This window comes from Folsomia candida, unplaced genomic scaffold, assembly GCF_002217175.1.
Source record: "Folsomia candida strain VU population unplaced genomic scaffold, ASM221717v1 Fcan01_Sc001, whole genome shotgun sequence".
NCBI lineage: Eukaryota > Metazoa > Arthropoda > Collembola > Entomobryomorpha > Isotomidae > Folsomia > Folsomia candida.
The window spans coordinates 20,668,293-20,696,287 of NW_019091193.1; the positions used below are offsets into that span (position 1 = coordinate 20,668,293).

Below are 27,995 nucleotides of genomic sequence, written 5' to 3' on the forward strand. Positions count from 1 at the left end.
GGTAAAGCAAGAGAGTGGCCAACCAGACTCCCCGATGTTCGGGATACGTGTTGTAGGATGGGACCCTTTTTTATCATCCTCAGATTTCTCTCTGCCCTTACATTTACATTGGAGATGATGGCTGGAGATGATGGATGCATTTGATGCAAATAGATATGTGAGAAAGATGTGTGCCCTTCCTCATTTGGTGCAGGGTACAAAAGGGGAGAAGACCGAGTAGGGTAGGATGATACCCGGATTATGATTCGGAGCTAACGATAAGTAATAGAAACAAACTCACTACTCACACACTACTACAACGATACCAGAAGCAGCAGTATTGAAAATATGGACTCATCATGAAAGCATAAATTAGATGGGGTCTTGCTGAAAATAAAGCACAGCGTTTGAAATCAATGAAATGATTTTTATGAACTAACGACCTTTTTTGCAGTGAAATATATATAAATATAAATTTGAGACTTGAATTAATATTTATTCTTGAAGGTTGTTTTTATGATAAATTAGTATAATTGTAATTTAACGCCTCGAGAAACTCGAGACTACAGATACGCAGCAGAATTAAATGCTCTCAGGCAGGGTAAGGAAAACCCCGGGGTTTTGCTATTGAAAACCCATACCCCGGGGTTTTACCTGGGTTTTGCGGGTAGTCGGGGTAGTCGGGGTTTTGGGGGTAAACTGAGTCAGTGTCTCATGTATTAAGTTTAGAAATTAATAAAAAAATCAGTTTTTCAGTAATTTCGCAACAAAACTGCTTATTAATTATATTTTAATAAGTAAATAATTTGTTGAATTGCTAGTAATGCCCTGTTATCATATTTTGTAAAATTTGAAAACCCCGACTACCCCGACTACCCGTGGGTATTGCTCAAATTTGCTACCCCAAAACCCACCAAAACCCGCAATACCCCAATACCCCAAAAACCCGGGGTAGCATACCCTGCTCTCAGGCTTATACATGAGCATTATCACAAGGGCATAACTGCTTGTCTTATTAAGTATTACACTATACATCGCAATTTAGTCTTCTATGTTTCTATCATGTGTGTTTATCATTTTGAAACAAAATTAAAGCTAATACTTATTACTACCATCTACGCATTAATATGTATATGTAAAGAATAATTTATTATGCATATGCGCGTAATCGCCAAACTGACCAAAGTCAAGTGATCGAAATCTTTGTAATAATAATAAATGGAAATATGGCTCATGATGTGATTTAGACAGGTTAATGATTTTCTAAATGGCACAGGAATTAATTATTATGTAATCTGATCACCTTATTCAGCAGTAGTAATTAGTTGATACTATCAACTTGATACATTGTTGTACATTTAATACTGAATATCCATCCACGCTGTGACATAATACATGTTGATATTCGCAATTATGCACTCAAGCTGTGGAAATGATGGCCCCCGTTTATTTGACCCCCGCATCCCCCCGACACGCTGGCTGGTTTCCCGGTTTGATGGATCGGGAAGGCTTTTGCTGCATTTGGGTCATGGTGGGCTTCTACCATTCTAGGAGCGAAAATTTCAAGTATTCCGTCCGAACTTAAATCGACCCGAAGTTGGTCCTCCTTCGCGTTGTCCGGAAGGCGGTATCGACGCTTGAAGTGTCGTGTGATGTAGCCATGTGCATCCTCACGGTCATCGTGCTGACCTTCCACCACCACGTAGTTCTCAACTACTTTCACCGACAACTCTGAGGGTCGAAACTGGTGCACGTCCACCTTCACCTAAACGCATAAGGGGCAAAACACATCAAAATTACACACTTTCTCAAATTCTCAAGCACCAATTTGCTTTTAAGTCGCATGGTTGCAATGCTGCATGCATTCGTGTCGTTATGTTTCCGAGTTTTGTATTTTAATGCAACACCAACCATGCGCAGGCATACTTCCGTTCAGGATTTTCTCTCGTTCACTTTTACTGCGCCTTTCCTTACTTGCTAAGATTAGGTTACAACGATCCAACAGTTGTACTGTAACTGTACTAGTATACTACTTGCTTAGCACATTCAAAATCCAATGAAAACAATTTTAAGATTATGTGTATGAAATTTTCTCGGAGTTTTAGGAATTTATGTCAAGTTTGCCATGCTATTTTTCTTGTAAATGAGATGATAACAGTATATGCTTGTGCATTTGTTTTTGTGCATATGTATCGGACAGGAAAATATTGCTCGTGAGCTCTATTTGAGAAGAACTTGCCTGAAACTCGTCCTCTGTGCAATTGATTTGAGAGATTGCACTTTCTCTGTGGGGACACACCCTTCGTGGGCGGGGATGCATCATAGCCCAAGTGTCCAGTGGGGGCAGGTCCTCCTCTACCAAACCATTTCCAAAATGCTGGTTGTAAAGTCTGAGGGGTCGACCATACGCTGACTCCCAAGGGTCAGAATGATAGCGGAAATGTCCAAGAAACGGGTGGAGTTGCCCTTGATGCTCCATTGCGTAACCTGCGTGTCTATTACAGCCTGTAATTTACAGGAAAGAAAACGGTCAACTTTATCATACATGTTACACGAATAATAACTAATTATATTGCCAAATTTTTTATTGTGGAATTTTCACTATGAACCTACTATGCGAACACTTAATGCTTACTTACAAGTGTTACATAAATATAATACCTGTTAGGAATTCTGTTGTAGTATTTTATGTTCCGTATTATTTTTCAACGTACGACTTGGGAATGTTCACTCGTGGGAAGTTGGAAAGCATTTGCGCGTCTCAACTTGTATCCAGATCTCTTTCTCTTCTGCATTCACCTTTATATTTACCTGCGTGCTGGTTGATTCGTATGCATCCGTTTGCGAAGAGAAAACAGCATCTGCATCACCCTGACTTGTCGCACGTAGGCAAACTTGGTTATTGAGTCAAAGCAATAATGCATTGCATAATGATTTTTTCGTAGCCTCTATGCAAAATAAACTTATTATGGAGATCAACATGATAATTGCTCGCTGATGTAATAAATAATAGTGCGGAGAATTATGTTTCATCAATATTTGTGCATGTTTCCTGATGCTTATTTTATTTTCATTGTCTTAAAATCGTTATGTTTTGATTAGGAACCAAACTCTGGATCTTTGTCGTGATCAATTTTCTTCATGGAATAACTTCCTCGTCCGTCCATGTGCAAGACGTAGTCATGATAATTATAGAGACTCTTGCGATGGGTTACCGTAAACAATGTGATATTTGCAGAACGGCAATATCGGTAAATGGATCCCTCGATGTCAACGCTAACAGCACTGAAAATCCCAATAGCTTAGATCGCCGTAATTGTAGGAAATAGAAATTGTACAGTAAAAAAATAAACTCAGTAAGCACCTTGTGCATTCATCCAAAATGGCATATTGCGGTCGATGGTAAATCATTCTGGCCATGGCTAATCGTAGAGGTAGATGAAATATATTTTAAATAAATACAATTTTGAAAGTACCCAATCACCTATGGTCGAGGCATTAAAATTAAAGACGTTTTTACATGCACTTCTTATGTAAGAATGTCTTTAATTATAATTCCTTTTTCATAATCTCTAAACTCACCCAATCTCTGCTTTTGTCCTCCGGATAACACATCCATCCAGTTTTCAATTGCGTCCCAGCTTCGTCTCTGTCCCAAAGTTCTCAACTCTTGTTCTTTTATTTCACCTTCTCCTCCCTCTGCCCTCCAGATTTGCTCCAAGTCGTCTGCATGATTGTCATTCGACGAAGCCATTGATGGCTTTTTAGGAACATCAGCAGATTGAATGACCATCCAATCGAGATCGACAAGTTGTAGAAACTTTACAAGATCTCCATACCTCAGCCCTTTCGCTCTCATTTCAGATACTGAATCCGGATAAATTATTTGATCCCTGTGTTATTTGGTTTAAAGCGTCGTAAAATTGAATGACCCGGAAGTAAATTATATTTAATTATATCAAACAATTACTAAACCTGAATGAGCCGTATGGCATATAAGGCTTTTGTGGAACGTAAAACAGTTTGGACGTGTCTGGTTTAGTTAATGTCCCCCCAGTCAGGGGCCATAATTCTCCGAGAATTCTGAATAAAGAAGATTTTCCGCAGCCGTTTGGCCCTGTTACCTATAGTTCCAACCAGTTTATCTACACTTGTAAGGTCATACATTAATACATACGCATAATTATTTCAGATGTTAGTCAGGTAAGGGAGTCGATTAATCAGAATCTGGGGATTTCAGATCAGATTATTAAATGCACGATTATCTGATCTGCTCACGTTACCAGCACATTCATTCCTGATCGCACTTCCAGGCACAAACACTTGATGAGTACGTCTCCGTTCGGGGTAACAATGGGCACATTTTCAAATCTTATGACATGATCTTGTATAACGTAGCGTCCTAGACTTTTATTGGTTCCCTGATTTTCGAGTCGATTGTCCTCCTCCAAATTTAGCCGGTTCAAATTATCCAACAGCTCGTGGATTCGTGATGTGTAACCAGCCAATCTTTGTGTCGAAAGTGTTAAGTTGTCATTATAGAATTATCTCTTCCAAAATAGGATTAAAATATTTTTTGCAGAAATTGCAAACCTGGACAAATTTTTTGCATTGAGAGTAAGCCTTCCAATCGCCTGGCTCAAGTTGACCAGCATCCGTCCACTTCTGTAGTAACTCTCCTGTCTCGTTTTAAACTCTTTTTGTGTAAATTTTGTTCCGTCTTTTACATTGAAAAAGGGTCGTCCGACCGCGTAATATCCAACCACGGTGGCAATATACTTTGCAACAAAGTTTTCAAAAAACTCTGTTATAAATTTGAAGGCAATGAAACCATCCAAATGCTGATACAGATTCGAAAACGAATTCAACATCCATTCTAATTCACGAGGCCCTCCCTTGTAAAATGAAATTTCTTCAGAATTTGTAATTATTCTCGAGTTGGCAAAACGGTACTCGCCCTCCAGTGCCTGCTCTGATGCGGTGAGACGAGCCATTGGACGTCTCAGGATGGCAATAACAAATGCAGCAACGGCCAAATAACCCAACATTGTGGCTGGAACAGAGGCTCCAATAGATCTGCAAATACATATGCAATTATTTTCATACCAATTAATAATATGCATCTGTATGTATATGCATATTTAGGTACCTGCTAATTCCATAGACATAAATTAAAATATCCAACATAGGTTTAGACAACTGGCTGTAGAGCGTGGCTGACGTTGACGCAAACCTTTCCACATCAGTCGTGATTAAAGCATCGGTGTTTCTCATTTTCTGATTAAGTTTGTAAAATGTCATCTTGTACATGTACTTCTGCATAAGATGCTTTGTCAGACGTGCTCGAAATCGGATTTCCAGTTGGCGAGAAGAGTATTTCAGCAGTGAATTGGTTAATGACATCAGAGGCATCGTCAGTGCAAACTTTTTGAGGTGTTGCAAGAAGCTAGAAGTTTCGCCAGAGATTATAGCTGCTTCTAAAAGAGTTCCGAGGTATATCGTCCATAAATCGCAGCATGACCGAACCACCAGCATGAAACTAATTAGACTCATAAACCCCACCTCTGGGGAGTTCCATTTTGGGACTAGAATACGAAAAATTCGCATAAATTGGGAATACAGCTTTTTGTTGGTGTTGACGCCGTGCCTCCGGTTTTGTTCAACGCCATCTTGGCTTTTTTGAAGGGATTGCAGTCGCTGAACTTGTAGCGCTTTCTTGGTAGATTTTCTAATTTTTAATGATTTTCTGTACAGTTTTAATAGAATGATAGCCGATGTTGATGAGGAAAGGGTGCACAATAATCGGAGAATTGATGCGCCACGGTGCTCAATCCCTGTATTGGCTCCTGCTTCTCCTAGAAGTTTGCTAACCAGTGCCATTTTTTGTTAACTGGCTAAATATCCGTTTATTACCAAATGCAAATTGCAATAAACGGAGAGTTCTATAATTTATAGAAGTGGCCGACTAACAGAAGTGCACTAGCTTATCTATATGTATTCCGGTGGCAATAGACAAAAAACTGTACAACTCAACTGCTAGTACCAAGCATATGTACACATGTTATGCTTAGGCACATATGATGCATGATTATGGCTATATGATAGGTACATACAGATAACTGTACAGGCAATACTTAATAAAACCATACATTCTGTAAATGGACATAGACCAAGGTTATCCCTCAGCAGCAGTATATTCACGCTGATACAGAGTGTGAAAATATGCATATTAATGATAACAGTAAACCAAAAAAGGTTGTTTGTAACTTATTTTGATTTTATTTCGAGTACTCGAAGTTTAGATCTCATTTTCTCCTAATCAACTACATTTTGATATATTCTTAAAAATCCATTTCAGTCTAATCTGAATAAGAGGCTTAAACACGAAGGTAATTAACAGGTTAAGGGTTATATGTTAAAATTCTGCGACATTCTAACTAGTAAATATGAATAAACATATATCCCTACAAACTATAGCAAATGTATACGGCATATTTATGTGTAAGTTTATTACTAAATAGGTATGTGTATGTATGTATTAGATAGTATATTATTATAAAGCGCCAGTCGGTATCATAATATCCTTATGTACATAGATGTCAAAATGAAAAAAAAGCAATTCATATTGACCAAAAATAAGAAAGTCGAAATAAGGTTGAATGTTTGTTTGCATAAAACTATTCATGCGTTCTAATAACAACGACCTGTACACGTATTTATGCTGTCTCTGTTGCTGGTAAAATTTTAAAAAAATGTAACAGGCTAACTACTAACTGGCATTAAGTATCAACTTGAAAAGTTGATACTTAATTAACACCCAAGAGTTAACATCGCATTCACATAGTAAACCTACGAAAACTTGAAAGAACTATCGTCGACAACAATATACTCAAGTTCTAATACTATGATTTGCAGACACAAATTTACCATGTAAGTATATTCTAATAACGGAGATTACCGGATAAAAATTGTAGCATATTTAGCTGTTTATGTAGGTCCATTGATACAAATACATATTGGATTAAGTCAATTGGCGCTACAAGTTAAAAGGTACATATAATAAGTTTTTCATAAAAGTCTTCCAATAAAAAGTGCTTTGCGGAAACCCGTCAGTTTTTTTAACAAAGTCTGACTGCCTATACTATTTATAATCTGTCATTATTTTAATACGTAGATGTTTATAGTAATTTTTGTAAAATTTACTCTCCATCTTTCTTAGTTTCGTCGACTGGGGGTTGTGGGGAATTTGATTTATCTTTCCTTATTGGTACTTGTGTAGTGCAAGTTTCAATAGCAGAAGGTTTAGACAATTGTTGACCTGGATCCACTATAAAACTTGTACCTATCGGGTCGTTAGTGTCCTCCATTTGTGCCGACCAACTTTCTTGCTCTGGGAGTGGCGAAGGTTTTCTGAAAATAATTAAATTTGGTTTCCAAATTTAGGATTTGCAAGATTAACGTCTAAAAATTTAAAACAAGAAACAGTATAGCGGGGCCTAAAATGTACGTATGCTCACCTCATTTGTTCCACAGTGTGTCCCTCCTCTAACGGTGCTTGTAATTCTGTAAGAGAAACTCCTTCAAATTGTTGAACAAGATCAGCGGCCTCAACATGACCATGAACGTTGGAGTCAGGAGGAGCATATGATGATGACACGGGTGGCGATTGGCTATGTTCGCTGTGTTGATCATATTGATGGGACGAATCCCTAAGGTGTGCTGATCCAGACCTTTCACCTTTAGTTTTCTCGGGTGGTTCTACGAGTTGTAAAACACTTTTAGTTCTTGGCTTTGGAACTAGCATGGGTGGTTGGCGTTGGATTTGAGGTTGGGGGTTGTAGTATGTAACGCCAGCATGGTACAATTCTGGTGGTGGCGCAGGTGTCTAAATTAATTGATCCAAATAATTCCATTCAAATTTTCTAAGTCATAGAACATCTCAATTTGATTAATCACGAGTAGCATTAGTAAGCACAAAATACTCACGACTTGAGGAAAACCTTGATAGCCAGCCTGAGGATGATATGCCGGGGCGAAAGGTGGAGCACCCGTATTATAGTTCATCATTGTAGGATCTTGAATAAAGGGCGGTGGGGCAGAATAAATTGGACCAGCCTGTTGTGCAAGATACGCTGCATGATCAGGTGCAAAGGCTGGTGGAACTTGAGGACCTGTTGGAGGCGATGGATAGGGTGCGTTGGGTGCGTATGCATGCGGGGCCCACAAGGAAGGAGAAACAGACGTTCCGTTCGTACCCACATTTGAGACAACGGTCACAGGACTTCCTGATGTTTCATAAACTTGTGCTGCAAAAACCAAATTTTGTATTTAATAACAACAATTGGATTGATTGTGATAATTCACAATGATTATATTTAAATTGATTAGCGGATTAAACTCACGTCCTTCATAATAAGTGGGAGCCTGTGGATATGCTGGTACTGGTGATGGAACCATTTGATCCGATCCACTGACAACAGGTATCATGTTGGGAGGAACATGTCCCATAACGCCCACTGATGTTGCAGATGGATCTGTTTGTCTTTGTCTCTGTGCAGAGAATCTCTTTGGTTTTCCAGACGTTTGACCTGAAGGTTGGTGCTCCTGCTGGACTTGATGCTGAGGAGGCTGTTGTTGCTGCTGATGATGATGGTGTTGAGATAAAACCTGGGTGTGTTGTTGTTGCTGCTGCTGCTGCTGCTGGTGTTGGTGCGAATGTACCTGCTGTTGTTGCATTCGTGGAGGTATCTGTGTCCTTCTCTCTGATTGGCCTTTAATGTAAACAATTAGTAGAAAATTGACAGACTAATACTTTTAGATGATTATCCAATATCTTAAAATATATAAATTCAACCTACCTGTTTGTTGTTGTTGCTGTTGCTGATGATGCCGCTTTGAATTGATAACATCTCGTAAGTCCGTAAATCCTTTTTCGGCCAATACATTGCTATTAGGATGAACTTGTCCTTTCTTTGAAGAATCTTCGTGGTGGTGATATCCTTGACTTTGCTGTCTATTGCCTCCTCCTCCTCCTCCTCCCATGCTTGCAGTCAGGCTGTGACTACCAGTATACTCTGTATTCGTAAATGGTGGTTTGGAAGGGAGGGGACTATCCTTTGGCCTTTGGGAATCTCTAATGTGTCCATTCGTTTGTTGATGGGGGTGAGGTTGACCTCTGGACCTGCTGTCCTTATTTTCTACAAATGAGGCGGCCTGGGTCGTAGAAGGCCTGACTCTATTGGCTGGGCGCTCTCTTTCACTAGGTTGACCGCCTTCATTGTACCCCTTCTGCTGCTGCTGATTTTGGTTGCCACCTTCTTCGTCTCCATCTCTCTTATTAGGATTTGGATAACGATTTCTATTTGAAAATTCATTTCGGCGTCCTCGTCCCCTTCCCCCAGAGGAAGGACCCCCACCACCACGGCTTCCTCCTCCACGAGATCCATAATTTCTGTCGCTATCACTACCACTTGCGCGAGTGTTACTTCGTTCAGTTCTTTCATTATCATGATCGTTATATCTTCTTCGACTGTCCTGTCCTTGATACGACGGTCTCGGATGCTCACCGCTTCCTCGTCGTTGCGTTTGATCCTTGTTCAAGGCAGGTTTTGTAGCCGCCTGCTGTTGTGATGGTTGAGATGCAGATTTATTAGACGTGGAGTCGGGAGTACCTGGCAGTGCAGGGAATTCCTCTTGCTCCGTCGAGTTGTTTTCATCCCCAACCCTACGATTGGATCCTCGGAAGTTTCCCCTTCCACCACGTTGTCCCCTTCCTCTGAAACCTCCCCCTCCCCCACGGGGCTTCTGATATGCTTCTTCATCCTCCCACTGTCGTGTGTATTTGTTCGGCCCTCTTCTACTCAAAGGGAAAATTACATAAGTATTAGTTCTAGTCGAAACAAATAATCAATTCAACAGCAATCAATCAAGCAATTAATATTGACATTCACCCATATCTTCGTCGTCTTCTCGCTCTTGGGGCTTGTTCTTCAGTAAAAATGTCATATCCATAAGCTCTCGATAGTTCCTTTTTATAAAAAGATCCAATTAAATAACTCTTTGAAAATATATTTTTCGACTATTTTACCTCTTTGGATTTCGGGGCTTGGTCTTCTTCTTTAAATAGATCTGTTATAAAACATGATTGTATAATGTTAACATTATGCAATATAATATTGTGTAATCACTTTGACATTTCCCCCTTACCATGGGACCACCTAGAAGGCTCTTTTCCAACAGGAAGCTTTTTCTCTTCCTTCTTAGGTTCCTCCTCCTCTTCTCTAAAAAAGTCAAACAAAGAAATGGTTTGTTTTGTATTCTTAATTAGTGCACAATAGTAGTGAGTAACGTAAATGTAATAATATTGTAACGCACTGATCCTCCTCCTTGGTTCGATCGTCATGTTCATAGAAATATCCACGTTTTGGAATTTCAGGAATTTGTTGACCAAATTCTATAACCAAGAAAATATATATAAATTAAATAGGTTATTAGCAATTAGCACCTTAGAATTAACGGTCTGAAATCGAGAAGAACTTTTCGTTAAACTATATAGTTTGGTACACTTTTATTACCTTCAGGAGCAGCTTGTGGATTCTTTGCGTCTTCGTCGTCATCATTTTCCTTCTCTTGTTGAGAAGCGGATCTACCACAAGTAATAATAAAATAATATCAATTAAACAAAAGTAAATAAAATATTTTTAAAAAAGTTGGAATACCTTTCTTCTTCTTCCTCTTCATCATCCTCCTCTTCTTCTTCTTCCACTTCTTCTTCCACCTCAATCTCTTCTACTTCCTCTTCATCATAAGCATCGTCTGCAGATTCATATTCTTCATCATGAGAATCACTGGGTTGTTGTACTGGTTCGGGAGCCAACTCCTTCACAACAATCACGCATCAAATTGTTACTTTAATCGATAAATTGTGTAGGTACCCAAGAACGTTAACTTACAGCAACCGGCTTAACATCAGTTTCCACGCCAGACATTTTTGTACAGGGTTAGTTCACACACTTGCTGCAGGTTTGCAAATCCTTCAGTTTTTTAGGTTATAAGTTGAACAATTAAATACTCTGTAATGCAATATAATAAAAACAGTGAAAAACTCATTTTCAATGTTCGTATATATTTCTATATACACATAGATTCATCACAACCCTCATTTTCTGGCAATAATGCAATGGGGTATGAATTAATAATCACTATAGACCCAGATAATTTTAACGAACGTTGTCGTTGACGCAGTTCCTTCGTACTTATGTCTGCCGTCTTTAGCCTGCATAGCCCACTTTTTATTCAATTCCAGACGACAAAATCAATATGAAATTATCAAGCATCTATTTTGTAGTGCAATATATAAAGTACATATGTCACACACACGATGTATTTGGTGACGAGGTGACGACAAATCGATTTACACTTATGTTATATATGCTGACACTCTGGCCGTCACTCTGTCACAAGTCATAAATACTTTCACCCTTAATGCTTACCAAAAAACAACCAATGAAAATATAATAATGAATAATTCCACCAAGAGGCTGAGATAAGTTTTTTAGGCTTTAGATTTCAATGACAGGAAGTCAAATAACAAAGTTTCAATAATGGTGCAGGTCAAAATTCCACCAGTGTAACTAATAGACAAGGTCAAAATATTGCAGTTTTCTAAAAAAAATATTGACAGCACATAATGGCAAATAATAGCAATGGCTGATGGCATGCATGCATGCATATGTACGTCGTATAGATAATTCATATTTTTACCAACTTAACCAGTTTTTAAGTTTTGTTGGCAGTTTACACTTAGAACTGGAGCTAAAAACCGTAAACATTTGCCCAATCAGATCAGATTTAAAAACTACTATTTTTAGCCACACTTCTTCATTCTTCGGTGTAGTCTCGTTCGCTCGTTGTGAACATAAAGTCGGTGCCCAATTACATGATCACAAGAAATGTACGAGAGTTTAATTAAGAATTTAATAACGAAACCTTGAAATGTGGATCATTGTCAATACAGATACGGCATTAAAAGTTAAACATGGCAATCTTGGCCAAACAAAATTCTTATATCAAAGCAATTACAAAACCTATTATTCCGTGTTTAGCGAAGGGATTATTTCATACACCCACAATTTGTCAGTATGGTCGTAGCTCAAGACTGCATTGTTTGCAAGCTTTCATTTCAATAAAAAAAATTAAACCAATACGGGTGCATAAAAACTAAGGCTCAGGTCTCAGGTGCCTAGAAATCTTATTAATGAACATTCAGTCGTGTATGCGAAAAACTTTGACATTTCTCATGCTCCTCTTTTAAGTTTGCTCGAAATTGTGCATCTCAAATGTGTGTGACAAATCATATTAATAATCTTATGCCTCTTCGCTACTAATTTTTCGCCCAAACCATAAATATGAAACCGTCATGCATACGTCATGTCCATCTACCTGTCTAACGACAGCGGCCGTTGAAATTTGAAACACGTTAAGGAATTGGGCTGGATCAGTAAAGTGTTTGACCAGGGTGTCAGGGGGTCATACTGGTCGGGTTGTTGATCCTTATTACGGGTACTTAAAAGCGGTATTCGGGATACTATTGAATGGTTATAGTTTTGTCAGAATATGGTTTTTTCAGCCCCCCAACATCAGGTTTTCCCCAAGCCAACGAAAATTGTATTTTATGTTTCATCCATCTGAATATGTACCTAAACTTTTTGTTTAATCAATAATGCTGTCTAAATCACCACCGAAAGCATTGCATTAGGTAAAAGAAATAGTGCATGCATTGTGTTATTTCATTTTAAAAATTTGAATCCTTTCGTAATAATTTCGTCATGCAAACCTCGTCATTGCCTCCCAATTCATTACAACCAAAGAAGAAATTGTCCCTGCCGAAAGAGGTGCGAATCAACGCTACCGAGTTGAACCAGCGCCTGGTGCAAGAGCTACGAGGCGAAGAACGCTACAAACTCATCAACGACGCCAAACTGAGAGCCATGACCCAAGGGACCACAACCTATGAGGATTTCCGGTACTAATTACACTCACCACTCACTAACCCTTCTTTGTCACACTAATGTCATTATTAACCGATAAATCAGGTTCAAGCTAACTTAAAATATTCGTTCATAAGTTAGATTGCTCAAAATATTTACAACTTTCCACCATTCTGCCTATCATTAAACACTATTTATTCCATACTCGTAAGAAAGTTGGCATTATTACCTTAAGTATTGCTTGAACGCAGCAAATTTATACTCCCTGTTGTAGCCGAATCTCATTTAACTATTCCACTTTACCACAATAAGAATTCACCAACAATTAAGTCCTCCTCTTTTGCATTCCAGCCACAGTAGTTTTATTAAGTCTCCTTCAAGTAAAAGTAGTGTGTAGAGAAGAGTAGTTACTAAGATGCAGTGATGTTGTTTATTGTTAGCCAAAGCCAAGTTTAAATATTTTACACGAGAGGAAAGAGTTTGCGAATTTGCGTGTTGTGCTGTTTTTGTATTTTGCACTAATCGCCGACTCGACGAGTACGAATTTCAATGACTTTGGTTGGAGCTGGAGAAGAGGGTTTTCTATGTTGAGGGGAGCCTCCGGTTGACTCACTGCCCACGAGGTAGAGGGCTCCCCAGTATATGAGAGGAATATGAGACGACGGTGGTCGCAGATTACATTTACTTACTTGAGATAACTTCTCACATGAGACATGATTCTAAATAATCTCTTATAATTTGCAGCCAAATCTGGATGGCAGCTCATTTGCGACCATTAGAGAAGGACGACAGACTGCAGTCGGGAACAAAGTCTAAAGTAGTTTGGAATCCAATGTCGAAAAAGGATCCAATGTCAAATGATGATGATGACGAGAGTGGAAAAGTCTAGGCTTGATAACCGTTGACGACACGTATATCCTTCTATGGAAAATTGTTATAGAGAGAAGATATTGAACAAATGACTAGTTAAATATCAATGAATGTCAAAATTTATTTCAATCCAATTAGTAACGAAGATTCCTTAATCAATATCAATCAATGTTTTCCAAACGCCCTAGGATCATAATATACTGTAATGTATAGAACTAATGACAGTATGATATTATAATTTTCTGTGAACATACGTTGAGCTATGATAAATCACCGGAAATCACCCGTTCCGTTACAAACTGATATATACCAAATTTAAAATATAATACTAGTCATTTAGTTCGCTGTCATTGCCTTTTAATTTGTTATTTATAGTTTAAACAGTCTATAATTTCATAGCAAGAATAAGCTACTGTTTTAAAGGTGTCGAATCAATTACACAAAGAGGTGATGAATGTATAGTATATATATACCTATGATTGATTAGTAAAAACCCTTTAGATTTTTTTGATTAACATGGCAGCAGGGTTCTCTTATATATTGCAATTTTTTACCGTAAACTATTTAAACTATATATAAGTATTAGGAATACAAGTTTCAGGAACAATAGCAAACAAGTTTTTTGGTTGGTTAACACAATTGTATGAATTTTTATGAATTGTATCGAGGTTTTTTATCATTTTTAGCACGTAAGCCCTAATCATTCTAGTATAGAATATTATTTATGGTTGATTTATATTATTTATAGCAGCACATTCGGCATCATCCATTCCATTTTAGTAAGTACATTAAAGCAGAACAAGGTCGGTTACCCATCCGTCGAAACCAAAATATATATATTGGTGACGTATGGTGGAATTTGGAAAGTTTTTTAGGAGACTATTTTCGTGGTTGGTGAATCACCATTGGCTTACTAGGAGCACCTAATTCCATAAATATACAAATCTCGTAAATAATAATTACCTCTTTTGGTTGGAGTCAAGTTATTCAATTACTGATCTAACCTTTGTCATGAGTAGGAGCGGGCTTATCATGGAATGATTGTACCGCTTCCTTTGGGAAATCTGCATTTCCTTTTTGCGGAGCCCCCGACACGGCAGACACAGCACTTTTTGGAGGACTAGGGGAAATAGAATCACAATAATAATAACCCAATCAACCTTTCTGGTACTCACGAAACTGAACGAATAACTCAATGACCGCCGCACTCACCTGGTAGACACCTTAAGAGCATCTCCTTCCTCTGGTTGTGGCACTGTGGCATCAGTCTTCTTGTCCTTTAAATGAGACTTGTTCTGCGTGATTCTCATTCCTCCGACCTTGACTGTGGAAGGCATACAAAAGGAATGTAATTGCTATTTACTCTTTCAATCATAAACTGAAAATGACATAAACATAATGTGGTCTAACCAGCAGTGGGGTGGGCAACTCCCTCAGACTTTTCCGGAGAAGACATCTTTAGACAAGGTTTGAATTGAAACTGCAGAACGGCAAAACTAGTGCTAACTAGAGAGTATATAGAAAAAAATCAATTACAACTCCCATATTACATGTATTACTGACACAGTGCAGTGAGTAGAGTCGAGTCAGACCAAGGTATAATAAAAATTAACAAAAGTAATTAATAAACATCAGGAAAAACTTACTTTTTGAGGAAAATATTCTTGTCAACCAGGAGCCAGATGGGGAAAATGCGTTGCAATTTTAGGCAAACGTTGTAGTGGTGGTGGTGGCAAATCTGCAGCATGGTTGCGCTTTTGTCTCCAGCTCCAGCAGGGTGGCAGTTCAATATCAGCCAACTCATTACCCCGACACTATGCAAGGATACTTGCTCCCCAAAATACACGATGACGATGGCGATATGCGATAAAAGCTTTATCAAGGTTTGGCATATTTACTGTGCTCCGACTGAGAAGGTACTGCTGGGATAGTATTAGTAAAATTGAACAAAGAACATTGTGACGGGAACTGATGTGGTTGGTTGCAAATTAATAGCTCTTGTAAAATATATTTAGGTAATTTTAATTTTTGGTTGTTTTTGCTACCCGAGTATGCAAATTGCATATACATATTATTACATATAGTTGCATATAGTGTGCTGCAAAACAATAAAAATTGAATAATGCTAATATACCTTAAATGTGTGTGAGAGATTCAACTTTATTTGGCGAAACAATATATGTACAACATTTTGTTTAAGAGTTCATGTTCAGTACGGTTTTACAAATTCTGCAACGTATGACATAGTGATTTACAAATGCAGATTTCGATATTGTTTCTGATGAAAAGAATGCGAGATTGATCAAAGTCTCAATTTAGCTAGGCCGGGGATGCGATGATGAGACGAACCATGGAACAAGATATAGACGAACAATGAGAAGATTTGACAAGAGAAAAGGCTCATTTTGTTCAAATAAATGCTATAGCTGAAATTTATCATGAATACCTACTTAGATATTTTTTTATTACGGAAACCACATTTTTGTCTATAGTGTAACTCATTTTTATGGTCAGTGGTCATCACCATTTATTGTCCAGTCAGTACAAAATAACCTCCATAATGGTCATGTTATCACCATTTTAACTTACTACGTATAGACTAAAACTTACGCACAGGCCAGTTACCAGACCAGATATGGAAATTGCTGGTTGTAGTACAAGTTTTTTAATTCAGCATGGAAATTCTAATTTACTCTCTCATTTCATGGATTTCTATTCTTATCACATTGCTAGTTTATATTTTACTCTGGAGAAAACACAACTTTCACGGCTGGACACAGTTTGCTTTCTTAATTTCAGCCTTTCTGTATTTCTTTATTGTATTTTTACGAAAGCTACATAGAAATTGGTATGGACAACAAAGTCCTTCGGGAGTCATTGGTAAATTAAAATATAAATATCTTATGCATATAACATCGTATACCCAGCAGGGCTTCCCAATTGTTTAACTGAACAATTTTCCAACTAATTAGTACAAAAGTTATCTAATAGCACCTCGGTAGCTAATTATAATTAGCAATCATTGATTACTAATCAATTGGTTATAAATTAGTAGTTCAATTTATTTCCTACTTTTCCCAAAACAAGATTCAACGCCTTTTTTGTAACATTCATAGTAGGAACTTTCCTAATATGAAAACGATTTTGCCAGATAAAAGTAGTTTAGCATATACAAAGAATCAAAATTTTTGACTCAAAATATTTGCATTTTTAAATTCTTATAGATCGACTGTTCACATTTCTCACATTAGTGCACTGCACCAACGTGGTTAACTTGAGTGCTCATATATTCTGGACATTTTTGTAAGTATATGCATAATGTCTACTTACATAGGGACGTTTGATTAAGGCCCTCCGTAAAGTACAACATGCTTAATAATCCTTTTAAACCAGTGACCATGATTTAACATGACTCATCATTTGCAGAAAAGTTGAACCGGAAGCACCCATTCGGAGTATTAGAGATTTGTCACCACTCTTTAAATCGCTGAGTATTTGTTGGGCATTCCCTGCTTTAATCGTCATTATTGAAACCTTTTCGTAAATACTTAATTCATACATTTATGCACATGGCTGATTTAGATCGTTATCGTTCACTGTGCTGTATTCTGCCTGGTTAATTTACTCGCTCTAGATTTCATTGCTACAAACTTTTATTTGCTTTGTAGAAACGATGGAACTGTAAGGCTATTGGAACAAGGGGTGTTGGTTGCTCTCATCAGTCTCAACTTTGTCATTATCGTGATTACCGTCTTTTTGATTATTAAACTTGCACGAGAAGGTCAAAAAGTTCAATCAGCTAATAATGAGTCTTTCGAGTTCAAAGCCATGTATGTAGCGTAAAATTGCATATTAAGTACGTGTATTGATAATAATATTGTAACTCTGTATATCAACTTGTATTATCAAATCAAGGGTGCTACTATTTGTCCGCCTATTTTGCATAACAGGCGTGATTTGGACGGTGAAAGCTGTGCCATTACTTGTACTCCAAAGAGAAAATGATCGGACCAATGGTTTTTGGAAGGTTATGAATTTTCTCTCAGATTCATACGGAGTCGTCATTTTCCTCGTTTTCATCTATAATAAGCGAATCCTTACGGATTTGATGAATTATCCCATGTTAAGAAAAAGTAAAACGAATTTGAAGTGATAAAAACAAATATACAAAATATTTGGCAAAATATCTAATTATGAATCGTGTTCCACTGCATGTAACCAGTACTTCTTTGCAATTGGGGTCAGTCCATAATGAAGGAAAGGAAACAGCTTATTATTCCGGACCGAGTTGCATTTCAGAAGGCAAGAAAAACGGCAGAGTCCTCGTTTCTTTTACGATCGCCATAATAGATGTAAGTATATATTTTCATACAAGGACAGTTCTCAAATTTACATTACAGTATTCTTATTTATTATTCATCATAATGCAGAAAGAACTGAATTATGTATACTATTCGGTGGATCGAAACTGTGCAAGTACCACGATAAAGGAGATCATGGATCCAATCATCTGAAAATGGTCAAAATCAACATTCAGTCTCATAGAATTGTCAAATAGTATTTTTTTATTCTTATTTTTTGTTTATGTATTAATGTGCATACTTGAACTACAAGTCTTCTATTTAATACGAAAAACCCACAAGCTCTTATTTCGAACTTGTGAGCTTTTGAGAGGCGTCGGATGTCGTTAAGCATTGCTTTCTCCTCTGGCAAATGGGCGTCGTCTATCAAACTGAAATTACACATCACTTCTTCACCCTAATTCAATTAAAATGTATTTAATGGTTGATCTTTGTACAATTTTAACTTTGATAATAAAATTGTTCTTGGCGTCTTACTACTGCTTTCAATTGTTCTCCAACGTTAATCAAAATTCCAACCTTCATCACGGAAAAGACAAAGGCAGTCACCAAAGTAAATACTCCACGGTTTACTTGGAATAAATTAAAATATGTATTTGAAATATATGAATTGTGAAACTAGTTGGCAAGTAGATATGCATTGTAGTTTTGGAGAGAGAGAAGCATCTTTCTACAAATGCATACGTACTAGAGGTATTTTTTACCTGGGTACTTGAGACTTTTCAAACACATTCAGAAATTATAAAATACTAGTTGGTTTGCGATTAGAGAAAAATCCAATGTTAGTGGGTTGGGGAAATCTATACGCCCGAGATCACCATTCGACCCCAGAGGTAAAAGAGGTATACTTCTCTCCATAACTCCATACAATGTATCTTGCCAAATAATTGGTTATATGTGATTTTGAACTTGATTTTTACCAAATACAGGATCCCAATGTTCAGCTAGTCTTGCTTGGTCGGTTGCTGCCAATGAAATCAACGTTGATGATGTTACGTGAATGAGAAATATCATCATGAGTTGAGACAAGCCAACAAAGATAAGGATAAACTCTCCACAAAAAGAATTAATTTCTCTGCAAATCTCGATCAGGTATCTAAATTTTGAGACTGGTTCGAAAAAGTAGTTCGCGTTCCTTGTCTCGTCGACCCAGTGGTTTTTTCTATCGAGACTCATTCGAAACTTTGTTGTTATCGGGAGGAAAGTCCAGTCTCTGGTTAAAGCAAAACTTTTGTCGTGGGGATTGGAAAAATGGTTAAGCACTTCCTTCAATTCCAAGAGCTTTTGTTTCAAGCCTCGCACAAGGTAGACGAGGGTGCCCATATAAAACACAAATGCAAATTCGCATATAGAGTGCGAAAAGAAAATTAGAAAAATTGCCAAATGTGTATTCCTTCCAGTAATTACATTGATCAGGTAATACTTATGAGTTTCTCCACTAATTAACATTGCAAAATCTTTTTGGGCGACCAAGAAATTTCCCAGGATTGTGGTAAATGAGCCAAATACGAGTAACCAGAGATGTAGACAGAATGGAGAAATTTTCCCTGTCGCCATTTCATTACTCATGGACGTCCCCTTATTTCCAGAAGATCTTGCAAATTCTTGGTCATAGTAATGAAATTTTTGAATCAATGTCACAACTGAGCTAGATTTCCACATTGAAATTGCGTAGCAAATTACTCGAAGGAAGAAAAACGTCCCTAGAAAGCAAAAAAATGCAAATCGATCTGTAGGATGTTGGACTTTCCTTGCCCATGAGCTTTGAATTAGATAATCTGGAGTGAGTTGTACAATAATGGTAATTGTGACAATACATATTGTATAACAGAAGGATTTCCGAGCGAATGAACTGTGGAACTTCCATTTTCCTGTCGAATTGGACAGATAGAATGGAAAGATTGCGAGTGTGGAGCCAAAATGAGAAAACACCTTAAAGCTTAAAATGAAGTTTGATGATGCTGGGGACTGAAGTGAAGAAGAAGCAAAAGGATTCAGAAATTTTTGGATAAAAGGAGAAAAACGCATTTTTATATTATTATTAAAAATAACCATTTCTGACTTATCACTTTTACACAACACTTTAGTTAGTTATGCAAACTGAGAAAATGAAAATAGCTACCTATATGTATACCAAGGTGGCAATGAATTGAGATAAAATTGGACTAGGGTAAGAATCTGTAATAGTCCGAGACTAAATATGTATGTTAGGTTACACAAGGTGACCCATAAACCAATTAGGTTTTGTTTGGTAACAGGGCGTAGGAGCCACTAATTACAAAAAAATAAAACGGTAGAATTTCGGATAATTGTAACATGCATTTGTCTGTTGGCAATACATTTATGGATACATCGTAAAGGTTGTACATACACAGTCCAATAAAATACATGTCCTAAAAAATATATGTTTGATTTAATTATGTATTTGAGCTGTGATTTACATAATCATACTTAAAGTATAATGCATTGAATAAATAATGGAAGCGAATAAACGCTAAAACGACTAGTACATATACATAATATGTATGCACACAGATGAGACGTGTGCTAGAAAACTTTGGAAACTACAGAAGCAATTACTTAGATAATCCGATAATCGCAACTTTCGCAGAATTATGATTTACTTAATTTTTAATGAATGTTTGTCAATCTTGGGTAAAACATGGCTAAATACAATACCTGTCTTACTAATAATTCGTAATAAATAATTTATATTCATTTCCAGGGATTACCTAAATAATTAATAGCGTAATTCCCTAGCTAAATATCAAGTCAATTTTGTCTATACTATTGGAACAGTTATCTTGATAATTCCAAACTTTGGTTAACGCAAAAGTTTTAAATCTAGTTCAGGCTTCAATTTAAAAGGCAGACGACGTGGACTATGTCGAAACAATTCTCCGAGGTGAGTTGCGGCATGTGGAACGACCAGGGGATCATATTCTCTACTGTACGTCTCCAGTTTCAAAAAGGGATGATGAAGAGCTCTATAAGAGTCAATTCGTGTACTACATTTCAAATCCAACATCTTGCTGAGAAGATCAAAAAACTGTACTGCAGTCTTTGAGTTGGGAGACTCGTTATATTCCTTGAAAAATTTAAAAAAAAATCATCATCATTCGAACAAAACTAGTTTATCCATGCGTACAAGACAGGCTCAGAAAAAAATTAAATCTACCTTAAATGGCTGGATTTTATCCTGAATTATTTTGATTTTTGATTTATCCATTTCTTCATATCGTAATTTTCCTGCATGATCAAAACAGGTGAGTCCAGAGCCCATAGCCAGTCTGTTTAAATTAAATTATTATGCATTTATTCTGGGGCATACCGTCGTGTTTTTCAAAATGATGAGCAGAAAGCAAAATGATAAGTCTAACTTACTTGGGGGGAATGACATCGCAAAAGAGGGCTTCGATCATGTACCATTTTTCCACCTCGTCTTGTCCAATCGCAAAAAGTGGATGAGTTGTATACAATTCAAACATGACGCAGCCCAAGCTCCATACATCTGCTGCAAAACTGCTCAGTCCGACCAAACCAATTTCTGGAGATCGGTACCGAATCGTTGTTGCTACCTTGCCGTTGTGGTAGTTGGCTGAGACCGTACTGCCAAAATCAATCAGCTTCACACGTGGTTCCATTCCAGACCCGATTTCAAAATTTGTGTTGGAAAAAACAATGTTCTCTGGTTTGATGTCGTGATGTATCAGTTGCAGCGAATGAATATAGTTTACAGCTACACACACTTGATAACTAATGCTTCTAATTTCTTTCCAAGAGAACCCAGTAAAACTGTAACTTTTCTACATACATACAAACAACAGCAAAATGTATACCTATATTATTAAATATAATCATTATCTTATACCCAACTTACCATAACATTATGTAAACTCGGTCCTAACAGTTCGTAGATTATGCAAAGGTTTTCCTTCAGTGTAAAATTACTTAAAAGTTTCACAATCACTCTAAATGGGCAAAAAAAATAAATGAATTACAAAGTGTGATCTTATTATATCCATACGAACACTTACCTTCTGACCGGTCTAGGAGGTAGATGACTTATGATTGTCCTCAAAGACTTAATTTCTCGATGTATGGATTCCATGTCGTTCCAATGATCACTCATATTACGAATGACTTTGAGGGCACGGATTTTCCCGCTAATTAATTATGATCAACAGAAATATATATATATTATGATTCTGGAAAAACTCTGCATGTAAAGTTATTAAGAAGTATTTACCTTTGCAAATTCTTGGTGCCTTGTGACGTCGAATTGAAGTGTCGAACTTTGTACACATTTCCATACGCCCCACAGCCGAGTCGCTCCAATACTTCAACTGTGATTATTCAGATTATTGTAAAATTGAGGAAAAAAATAAATTGAACATTAATCACGTTTAAATAAACTAAACTCACTGGTCCCATCTGCAATCCAGAAAGTGGGATGGAAAAGTGCAGCAATTTCTTCTCCCTTTGCTATCGGGGTGGCCATGTAATTCAAGGCATCGTTTTGGTCCAGGTCGTCTTCCTGTCCATGGTTGTCATCCTCTCTCTCACTGTCACCCCCGAGGGTCGAAACCAACTCAACGTCTTCTTTTAATGTGGAATTAAGGCAATGCAAACTGTCCGTTTTTTCAGTGGGGGCTTGTCCATTGTCCTTCATAATTTTATATGGAGTCTTACTAGAGCTGCCACTGAGATCCATTCTCAACTATATAAATCATCATATTAGTTATTAATTTTCTAAATGATAGTAAAAGTCCCCGCGATTTACTTAATAATTACCGATCGTTCATTTTTCTTGTGTTTCTGCCTGGGTTGAAGTCGTGGAATGTGCGCTTGCTGGTTGTCGTGGTCGCCAGGATGACCAACTCCTTGATGATTTCTTTGAGACCTTAAATACCGATGCCGTCGGATTCCTGGATGGTCAATGTCGTCATGACCATTCACTTTGTCCTGATGATTCATCACTGTTCTTGATTGACTGATCGCCCTCTACCCCCTTCTATTTGTAGTTAAGATTAAAATTACAATTGTACGCTCAGTATAGTAATTTGCAGACTATGCTCTGTACTCAACACGGTTTCATTTATCTGAGCAAGTAATTTCTGTTAAAAACTTGGTAACTTTGAGTTCCTGGGCAAATTCTACTCAAAAACACCTGTGAGTGGACCCAGCAATAGCATCAACCAGCACCATACAGCCTGATACAGCAAGCAGAACTACCCAACATACGGACGGATGCGAGGGAATTTGAGAATCGTGTATTCGTGAACTCAAGTCAACCATGCAATAACTAGAACTAGACTGTTGCTGTCTCAAAAAGTCGTGAGATTGGCAATGCAATCAACAAGGTGGATTATTAATTTGCGCAGATTAAGCTGAATTCCAAGTGTACAATGAGCATTTTACCCTCAAACTCGGACAATATTTATTACTAGCACTCTATAAATATGAAATAAATTAAAAGAATTGTGATTGCAGCAAAATGGTGAAGTAGCATGTGCTAGGAACCTCAAAGAGGCGAATAAATTATTTTAAGGTCTATAATCGTCCGATGGGGATAGGAAAGCATAAAAATGTGTTCATTTCGGTTTTTGAAAGGGGGTGTGATCAGGAGGGGGTTTTTTATAGAATTTTCTAAACGTCTCAAAGTCCCCCTCAACCCATACCCAATTTGATCAGAATTTAATCCAGGTTAAAATAGGATATCATATACATGTCCGCCGTAGCTCTTTGCATTGTCCAGCAAAAACAAATATAATGTGGCGGAAGAGAGGTGTTTTTGTCAAAATTCGTGAAAATCGCCAAAGTTGAAGGGCTCTCAAACCCGAAAATGCCAAATTAGCTTCTATGCAATTTTTTATTGTGAAAATCGCCAAAGTTGAAGGGCTCTCAAACCCGAAAATGCCAAATTAGCTTCTATGCAATTTTTTATTGTGAAAATCGCCAAAGTTGAAGGGCTCTCAAACCCGAAAATGCCAAATTAGCTTCTATGCAATTTTTTATTGTGAAAATCGCCAAAGTTGAAGGGCTCTCAAACCCGAAAATGCCAAATTAGCTTCTATGCAATTTTTTATTGTGAAAATCGCCAAAGTTGAAGGGCTCTCAAACCCGAAAATGCCAAATTAGCTTCTATGCAATTTTTTATTGTGAAAATCGCCAAAGTTGAAGGGCTCTCAAACCCGAAAATGCCAAATTAGCTTCTATGCAATTTTTTATTGTGAAAATCGCCAAAGTTGAAGGGCTCTCAAACCCGAAAATGCCAAATTAGCTTCTATGCAATTTTTTATTGTGAAAATCGCCAAAGTTGAAGGGCTCTCAAACCCGAAAATGCCAAATTAGCTTCTATGCAATTTTTTATTGTGAAAATCGCCAAAGTTGAAGGGCTCTCAAACCCGAAAATGCCAAATTAGCTTCTATGCAATTTTTTATTGTGAAAATCGCCAAAGTTGAGGGGCTCTCAAACCCGAAAATGCCAAATTAGCTTCTATGCAATTTTTTATTGTGAAAATCGCCAAGTTGAAGGGCTCTCAAACCGAAAATGCCAAATTAGCTTCTATGCAATTTTTTATTGTGAATTTAAACGAATCATGGCATCTAGACGAAAAACACGTTTTTGGGGAAAGTGAGAATTAATACGAAGGATTAAAGTAACCAAATAAATGACCTAATTAAAAACAAAACTCAACGAACATAAAAGGAATGGCCAAATATTTTCAGTCAATTCTGCGCAGTCCAACATACTAGTCAAAACTTATCTCACTAAATCGATTTTAAAGCAGCAGCCATAATTGAAGTATAGCAGAAATATTTCGCAAGAATTTTCAAAGAGGCCTGCAGGCACATCACCTATAAATCAATAGAACGGAATGATCGTTTGACATCAGCCTTATCAGATTTGCTTTAACCAAACAACTTGATCAATAATATGCATATTTTGGTTTAAATCTTTTTACATTCCCTTAAATATTTTGTTCTAGTTATAATGCCATCTTTGTTGGAAAGCAAAAGTCATCTGTCTAAATATTTGGAAAAATAAATATTGTTTTACAAATAAGTCACCCCACAATGTTCATCTCAAGTCCTTCTAACTAAATAACAATTTTCATATTTAATAAGCTATTGAGAAGACGCCTTCTTTTATCTTGACGTCAGTTGATGATTGTGAATAGAATTTTAAGTAAATAAGAATTTGTCATCGAACATGATTGTTGTCACGTCTCCATTCTTTCACAGATTTTAAGTCGCATTCCTGCGTCAACTTTGATATCATGTGACGAACGTTCTGCAAGAGTGTGAGGGCAAAAAAATGCCCCACAAAATCGGTTTCTTGTGGCGTAAAAGTACAATTTCTACCACATCCATATTGTCGGTAATGGTGAAGATACGCCACTTTGTGGGGAACCTCAAACTCAACGCCGTCATCAACTGCCTCGTCAATTGAATGCACCCCTGGCTCGATAATGCGCCTCGGAATTGTAATTAGCTTGGATCTAGATAACATGACATACATTCGTATTTAGCATAATTGTGCATTTGTATACCCACTGAGGCCTCCTCTCACCTATGTTTATAGCTTAGTAGCCCCTTCTGTCGAATCACGTGCTTATAAATTTCCAAGTCCTCCAACTCAATCTGACCACTATTAGTATTATTTTTGAAGGTGGAAGAAGGAAATTTCCCAAAATCCCAGCCGAAAAATCCCCCTCGAAATTGGTACTGTGCCACCGTCCTGTTTCTTCCAAACGTGTTTTTCCATTTCTCGTCCAACACCTCGATTAGTTCGTCGTAGTTTCGAGCATATACATAATTTGGAATAATGCACTCGTCAAAATCCACAAAAACCACATACTTTGAAACCCCTCGATATCTGAAAGCACAATCGTTCCCTTGAGCTATCTGTCCATTCACATGAAGTATCAAGTGATCAGGGCTTGGGGTCGTCCACTGCAGAACATGAATCGGTGTATCTGCAGAAAACAACAACTCGGTTGGTAAATAATTTCAACCAAGATTGATGCCTTACGTAATACCCATGCAAGAACAACTCTGTATGTTAAACTGCATAATTTGATCTAGTCTTAAGTACCGATAGATAACATGCAGTCAACCTTCATTACCTTGGTTCACTGCCATTGACTTCATTACGCAAGAAACGGTGGGTCCGATAGACATGTTGTAAAACGAAAAGTGACTGACTCCCATCATTTTGTGAAACTCCAACCACTGTACAAATTCAAAGACATTGTTGTAGGAAAATGTTGGCTGAACACACAGGGAGAACTGGTGTGGCTCTTCAATTTCTTCGGGTGGGGGAACATTTATTTTCAATATATTAGATAACTTTCCATCTGGATCACGGAGAATATTGTCGCTTAACGAGGAATAAGGATAAATAGAGACAAATTTCATATCCTGTTGCTGCATTTCGCCAATCAGGGCTGAATCCAATTTGCAGAGAATAAATGCTGCACTGTACATACATGAAAAAAGTACGGATAGCCAATGATTACTTGATGATAGGAATAATAGGAAATTGTATATTTAAAATAGAGAGGTGTTAATATGTATACTTACCTGTACATGAGACTGTTTTGTGGACATTTCGTTGTCCTTAAGGTTGCCGGGGACATGCCCAACAGGTTCAATGATTTATCAAATACGTGGCAGAATAAAGTCTGCTGGGAGAATGACGGAGTAACGGCAACCACTCGCAATACATTTTCACCTCTGGGCGAAAAAAAAAGTTTTACTTACTGCTAAATATCAATTTTTGGATATTCATTCGTAATTCCATTTGAATCAACGAGTAATAAACAGGATTGTTCTCTGTTGGAAGATGGCTTACTCGTAATAATCAAAATAGGCAGAATACACGAAAAACTTGGTCTTCTGAGTGATATTATCCGAATGTGAACCAATTTCTGTGATTTCTTGCCAATCTACTACTCGTCCTTCAAATTCTTTACACGTTTCTTCTGTTTTTACCAATTGCGACGAATCCAAGTTTAGTTTAATTAGTAGCATTAAGGTCAAGAGCATTAAAATTGTTATTGCTTTGAGACTTAAATTTCGTTGAACCCAAATGTTGGCAGATGATGCTAATTTTTTCAGCTTCAAATCCATGATAGTCGTTTAATTGTACTGACTCCAACGTTTAATGAGACAGAATGATCTTACAACAGCAAAAATTTCGGGCATTCGAAACACTGAAAAAAACACTGTCAGAAAGATGCACAACTGCAATCAGTGCATTATGTCACCGGCAACCGGGGTTGTGCGTAATAGATGTACAGATGTACATCAAGATTCATAGACTCTTTAGTGTATTTCGGTGGAGTAGAATTTTGTATTTATAGGAATCTTGGATGTAATTGTATGTACAGCAAGGTATGCTTGGGCACGAATCTGTTTTTCTTTCTTCAATATCTAAAATAGAAAATATCTGGAAAAAAGGTTTGAATAAAGTTCACTTAAAATATACAACTTTAGGTTAGGTTAGTATTCACATATTATTATGCATACCGTGGGGCTGTCATATCAGATAACGCTTCTAAGGTTTTCCAGACCAAAGCAAAAAATGTACAATGTTGAATTTATTTAGCTAATCAATTTTACTAACAACTTATTAAATAAAGCATAATTGTGACAATGCTATTTGTTATGTCAGGCAAATATAAAACTCTGTCTGTAAAAATTAACTGATATGCTGATCTCGATAATGCATATGACTTGGAAAATTTCTAGCATAGTTGGCACGTACATTATCCATCTGTAATAAATC

At 37.3% G+C, this 27,995-nt stretch overlaps 9 protein-coding genes across 12 annotated transcripts; 2 read left to right on the forward strand and 7 right to left on the reverse strand.

Annotated features, from left to right (window-relative positions):
* Window positions 1-903: 903 nt before the first annotated feature.
* Window positions 904-2,798, reverse strand: LOC110858817 (alpha-crystallin A chain). The gene is made up of 3 exons (XM_022107708.2): window positions 2,641-2,798; window positions 2,219-2,484; window positions 904-1,744 (listed from the first exon to the last, which is right to left on the reverse strand). Exons 2-3 carry the CDS (start codon window positions 2,456-2,458, stop codon window positions 1,391-1,393), a joined length of 594 nt encoding a protein of 197 aa, XP_021963400.1. The 5' UTR covers window positions 2,459-2,484; window positions 2,641-2,798; the 3' UTR covers window positions 904-1,390.
* A 208-nt stretch (window positions 2,799-3,006) lies between these two features.
* On the reverse strand, window positions 3,007-6,032 carry LOC110853281 (ATP-binding cassette sub-family D member 3). The gene is made up of 7 exons (XM_022101536.2): window positions 5,129-6,032; window positions 4,573-5,055; window positions 4,263-4,488; window positions 3,955-4,103; window positions 3,562-3,872; window positions 3,344-3,401; window positions 3,007-3,264 (listed from the first exon to the last, which is right to left on the reverse strand). Exons 1-7 carry the CDS (start codon window positions 5,857-5,859, stop codon window positions 3,078-3,080), a joined length of 2,145 nt encoding a protein of 714 aa, XP_021957228.1. The 5' UTR covers window positions 5,860-6,032; the 3' UTR covers window positions 3,007-3,077.
* Window positions 6,033-6,235: 203 nt separating this feature from the next.
* On the reverse strand, window positions 6,236-13,574 carry LOC110857639 (protein CASC3). The gene is made up of 13 exons (XM_022106243.1): window positions 13,198-13,574; window positions 10,932-11,051; window positions 10,698-10,858; window positions 10,554-10,624; window positions 10,354-10,432; window positions 10,186-10,259; window positions 10,067-10,107; window positions 9,930-10,006; window positions 8,838-9,835; window positions 8,382-8,750; window positions 7,966-8,285; window positions 7,497-7,864; window positions 6,236-7,389 (listed from the first exon to the last, which is right to left on the reverse strand). The coding sequence occupies exons 2-13, from the start codon at window positions 10,965-10,967 to the stop codon at window positions 7,179-7,181; spliced, it is 2,805 nt and encodes a 934-aa protein (XP_021961935.1). The 5' UTR covers window positions 10,968-11,051; window positions 13,198-13,574; the 3' UTR covers window positions 6,236-7,178.
* LOC110843942 (coiled-coil domain-containing protein 103) lies at window positions 11,131-14,137 on the forward strand. 2 transcript variants are annotated; one of them, XM_022090012.2, is made up of 2 exons: window positions 11,131-13,003; window positions 13,713-14,137. In XM_022090012.2, the coding sequence occupies exons 1-2, from the start codon at window positions 12,807-12,809 to the stop codon at window positions 13,855-13,857; spliced, it is 342 nt and encodes a 113-aa protein (XP_021945704.1). In that variant the 5' UTR covers window positions 11,131-12,806; the 3' UTR covers window positions 13,858-14,137. The 2 variants fall into 2 exon arrangements, 1 of the variants encoding a protein (XP_021945704.1); XR_004834430.1 differs by lacking the exon at window positions 11,131-13,003 and adding an exon at window positions 13,499-13,632.
* Window positions 13,940-15,643, reverse strand: LOC110854258 (death-associated protein 1). Its single transcript, XM_022102683.2, has 5 exons — window positions 15,485-15,643; window positions 15,249-15,344; window positions 15,051-15,162; window positions 14,843-14,958; window positions 13,940-14,761 (listed from the first exon to the last, which is right to left on the reverse strand). The coding sequence occupies exons 2-5, from the start codon at window positions 15,292-15,294 to the stop codon at window positions 14,718-14,720; spliced, it is 318 nt and encodes a 105-aa protein (XP_021958375.1). The 5' UTR covers window positions 15,295-15,344; window positions 15,485-15,643; the 3' UTR covers window positions 13,940-14,717.
* Window positions 15,644-16,396: 753 nt separating this feature from the next.
* LOC110863649 (probable G-protein coupled receptor Mth-like 3) lies at window positions 16,397-18,680 on the forward strand. Its single transcript, XM_022113003.2, has 7 exons — window positions 16,397-16,718; window positions 17,063-17,141; window positions 17,265-17,378; window positions 17,507-17,668; window positions 17,754-17,971; window positions 18,061-18,190; window positions 18,269-18,680. The coding sequence occupies exons 1-6, from the start codon at window positions 16,514-16,516 to the stop codon at window positions 18,183-18,185; spliced, it is 903 nt and encodes a 300-aa protein (XP_021968695.1). The 5' UTR covers window positions 16,397-16,513; the 3' UTR covers window positions 18,186-18,190; window positions 18,269-18,680.
* LOC118438468 lies at window positions 18,289-20,280 on the reverse strand. The gene is made up of 4 exons (XM_035858820.1): window positions 19,120-20,280; window positions 18,677-18,771; window positions 18,441-18,596; window positions 18,289-18,348 (listed from the first exon to the last, which is right to left on the reverse strand). Exons 1-4 carry the CDS (start codon window positions 20,252-20,254, stop codon window positions 18,289-18,291), a joined length of 1,446 nt encoding a protein of 481 aa, XP_035714713.1. The 5' UTR covers window positions 20,255-20,280.
* A 218-nt stretch (window positions 20,281-20,498) lies between these two features.
* Window positions 20,499-23,872, reverse strand: LOC110841963 (dual specificity protein kinase CLK1). Its single transcript, XM_022087665.2, has 8 exons — window positions 22,994-23,872; window positions 22,625-22,919; window positions 22,449-22,545; window positions 22,237-22,365; window positions 22,080-22,170; window positions 21,584-22,005; window positions 21,378-21,489; window positions 20,499-21,287 (listed from the first exon to the last, which is right to left on the reverse strand). The coding sequence occupies exons 1-8, from the start codon at window positions 23,174-23,176 to the stop codon at window positions 21,024-21,026; spliced, it is 1,593 nt and encodes a 530-aa protein (XP_021943357.1). The 5' UTR covers window positions 23,177-23,872; the 3' UTR covers window positions 20,499-21,023.
* A 133-nt stretch (window positions 23,873-24,005) lies between these two features.
* Window positions 24,006-27,985, reverse strand: LOC110843960 (beta-1,4-galactosyltransferase galt-1-like). 3 transcript variants are annotated; one of them, XM_035848222.1, is made up of 6 exons: window positions 27,737-27,985; window positions 27,060-27,656; window positions 26,789-26,941; window positions 26,332-26,684; window positions 25,776-26,181; window positions 24,006-25,704 (listed from the first exon to the last, which is right to left on the reverse strand). In XM_035848222.1, the coding sequence occupies exons 2-6, from the start codon at window positions 27,335-27,337 to the stop codon at window positions 25,407-25,409; spliced, it is 1,488 nt and encodes a 495-aa protein (XP_035704115.1). In that variant the 5' UTR covers window positions 27,338-27,656; window positions 27,737-27,985; the 3' UTR covers window positions 24,006-25,406. The 3 variants fall into 3 exon arrangements, with proteins under 3 accessions (XP_035704115.1, XP_035704123.1, XP_021945726.1); XM_035848230.1 differs by lacking the exon at window positions 27,737-27,985 and having other exon boundaries at window positions 27,060-27,694; XM_022090034.2 differs by lacking the exon at window positions 27,737-27,985 and having other exon boundaries at window positions 27,200-27,310.
* Window positions 27,986-27,995: the final 10 nt, after the last annotated feature.